The 3,786-nt window shown below is 36.2% G+C and overlaps 1 protein-coding gene across 1 annotated transcript; it reads right to left on the reverse strand.

Moving 5' to 3' along the window:
• On the reverse strand, window positions 611-1,661 carry LOC109233780. Its single transcript, XM_019399643.1, has 3 exons — window positions 1,637-1,661; window positions 1,188-1,539; window positions 611-1,046 (listed from the first exon to the last, which is right to left on the reverse strand). The coding sequence occupies exons 1-3, from the start codon at window positions 1,659-1,661 to the stop codon at window positions 611-613; spliced, it is 813 nt and encodes a 270-aa protein (XP_019255188.1).

Below are 3,786 nucleotides of genomic sequence, written 5' to 3' on the forward strand. Positions count from 1 at the left end.
ATAAACGTAGCAAAATTGGTATCTAGAATAACTTACTGGAATTAAATATTTAAAATTTGTTTCCTGTATATTATGCTGGAGGTATACTTTTGAGAAACTATAATGTCCCAGATTTTATACTTGGATCTGCACAATTCAGATTTTTTAACACTAAGTTTGCTGATTACAACTTCTTGTTGGAGTTCTAATTTTAGTTGCTTCCTGTAAATTATGCTGGAAAAGCTAGTAATTAAGTTATATAGGCCAGTATATTATAATGGAGATGGGTAAGACAGTGGAAAATTTGTATCTAGTATAATTTGCTCGAAATAAATAAATTAAAAGTTTGTTTCCTGCATACTATTCTCCTATTAGCAAATCAAGAAAAAAAAATAAACAACAATAATATTTTTAAAAACAAGAATACCAAACTAATTATTCAGAATGCATCCATATTGTATATAATCACAGGAGCCAATGCAACCATATTGTATATAATCAATCATTTTTTCCTGTATTTTCTTGCATAAGGATGAGCTACAACAGAATTTGTACAATTTGTTCTGTTATGCCCATATTTTTTGCAACGACCACATCTTGTTTCCTTCTTGAGTTCTGTACCGGAAACATGTCAATTCTTCTGTCTTCTTCCTAGCATTACTTTTGCATCTGGAGGCTTAGTGATTTCCGATTTAATATTGTCTGGTATAACCCATGTTGTTGAATCACCTACAGAATTTACTTGCCCTTCATATGTTTTCAACCAAAAGTCCCTTGAATAATAGGTTGAGCAAAAGGCTGATTTCTTCTGATATATACTATCAATTGCAGCAATTGCATGTTCACAGGGTATCTCATCTAGCTGAAATTCAGAACAATCACATGTTCTTTTGTCTATATCAACAATAAATTTCATATCCCCTTCTTTGACATTGAATTTGAGTCGATTAATGGGCAATACTCTAAATGTAAAAGCTGGTTTAATTTTATCTTCCAATGTTGCTTCTGCCCAATTTGATAACTCGCGGAATATTCCTTCTGCAGTTGTCCTTCTTTCATAAAACCAACTTTGCAATTATTCTTGTATGAAATCCATCATTGTTAAAAGTGGCAATTCTCTTGCACGTCTCCAAACATTATTCATTGACTCAACAATATTTGTTGTTAACATATCATATCGTCGTCTTGGACAATATGAACGAGCCCACCTTCCTGGTGGTTCCTCCATCAAATAATTGAATGTTTTCTTATCAACAGCAGCTATTTGGGACATGAAGTCATCAAATTCTGATTGAAGGTATACTTTTGCAACACTTTGAAAGAGGTTTAGTACAGTATTTCTCACTCTTCTTTGCTTTAGATTCTTTTCCAAATGATATATGCAAATACCATGGTAGCACTCAGGGAAAACTTTTGCGATTCCATTTGCAATGGCCTTGTGTCGATCTGACAAAAATATTAAATCTTTACGAATCCCAATTGCTTTTCTTAATTCTCTGAAATACCATTCATATGATTCGTTATTCTTTGAATCCGCTACCCCAATGCTATAGGGAAAATCTGGTTATGTGCATCTTTTGTAACAGCCACTAATAGAATACCTCTATATTTATTTTTTAGAAATGTTACATCTACAGCAATAAGTGGTCTGCAATACCTCCACCCAGAAATTGATGCACCATATATAAAAAACATATAAACAAACCTGGAAAAGTAAATAACATTCAGTTATACCATATGACAAGCTGAATACAAATAACATACTGGACAACATGCTTAAAGACGACACACGTGCATTAAAATATACAGAAATCAAACAAAACTCAAGTATTATATACTGGGTTAATGACAATAATACAAAATCAAGACAAATAATCACTCGAAAAAAGTAAGATCAAATAAAATAAAGTTCTAGTTTAAACCGAACTCATCCAGTATAGTATATTGGAGACAAAGCTTACACACAGCAGAAATCCCGTAAAATATACTGGGATGAAACAAGACTAAACTATATGATAACACTCATCCAGTATAACATAATGGAAGATAAACGTACCCAAGACAGACTTCCAGTATAATATACTGGACTAAATTTATTTCTAAATTCAATAAACAAAAAAACATTAGCAAAAACCACACTCAAAAGACAGATTTCCCATATAAAATATTACATCATATTTATATACGAAGACCAGTATATTATAATGAAACGTAAGTCCAATCAGATGCTAGATTAAAGACATACTGGAAAACAAGCTTAAAGACGACACACTTGCATTAAAATATACTGAAATAAAACAAAACTCAAGTATTATTGTCACGACCCAAATCCCCGCTCTGGTCGTGATGGCGCCTCTCGTGAAGACAAGGCCAGCCAACTAACCCATATCGCCTTTTCAATAATAGATAAACATGAATAAGCGGTCTAAATATGATTTAATAATATTAATTAGCGGAAGTACAACCCAACACAGCCTTAATCGGGCTGTCACAATTCACGAGCATCTATAAGAGTGTAAATACAACTACAAGGTCTAAAAATACACTGAACAGGAAAAATGAACAACAGAGAGAGAAGCGGTGCTGCGAACGCTGGCAGTCACGTCGCTAAACTCCTATAGCTCTGCCTCTAATCAGCCAAAACACGCTACCAGGTGAATAAATACCTGCATCAGCACACGAGGTGCAGGGAGTAAAGTGAGTACTCCAACTAAGTGAGTAATAAAGGTAAATAATAACTGAGCAGTGAGAAATCACGTAAGGCAAATCATCATGCTGTATAGAAGCAATATAAAACCCCTTTGAGAAAAACAGTGAAACTGTGAAATCTTTAGAAAACATCTTAGCTCAGTTCAAACCTCTTTTGAAAATGACTTTTTCAACGGTTATGCGAATAAATGCAAACAATTAGTGCAGATAAGCACAGAAATCCGCCCCTCGGGCACAACACTCACTCAACAGACAATGCTAGGCAATCAGGTAGATACCCGGTGAAGTAACACAGACAACAGATAATGGCAGACAATGAAATAAAGTAAACACATAGAACACTACTAGTACCGCTGCGGCATACAGCCCGATCCACATATCGCTGGCAGCCCGATCCATTTATCGTCGACGGCGCTCACTGGGGGTGTGCAGACTCTGGGAGGGGCCCCTTACGGCCCAAGCGCAATATCAAGCCATCTCGTGGCATCAAATCTAGGCTCTTGGCCTCATACCAATATCAGTATAACACTGTTGCGGCGTGCAGCCCGATCCATATATATATATATATATACATATATATATATATATACTGCTGCGACGTGCAGCCCGATCCAAAAGTATCCTCACAATACAGGCCATCGGCCTAACTCAGTCAACAAAATCACATAAGCCACTCGGGCAACAATAAACATGATGCTCAGCCCAAAATATTATTGGAAATATCATTTCAAGTGTTAAAGCAAGTAAACTTGGCTGAGTTTTGAAAACAGTGAAAAAATGCATGACTGAGTTCAAGTATAAAATCAAAACAGTGAGGAAATATCAACAACCATCCCCGAAGGGGTTCAAATAGCTGGCACGAAGCCCAAATATGGCAATCAGCCCAAGTCATGATGAAAACAAATATGTTTCAGTCAACTACACAGGAAAATCATCAATCGGGACGGACCAAGTCACAATCCCCAAAGGTGCTCTACCCCACGCTCGCTATCCGGCGTGCAAGTCACCTCAATATAGCACTACGATGTGCAAATCCGGGGTTTCAAACCCTCAAGATATCATTTACAATCATTACTCACCTCGAACCGGCGATATCTC

This window comes from Nicotiana attenuata, chromosome 10 (assembly GCF_001879085.1).
Source record: "Nicotiana attenuata strain UT chromosome 10, NIATTr2, whole genome shotgun sequence".
NCBI classification, from domain to species: Eukaryota; Viridiplantae; Streptophyta; class Magnoliopsida; order Solanales; family Solanaceae; genus Nicotiana; species Nicotiana attenuata.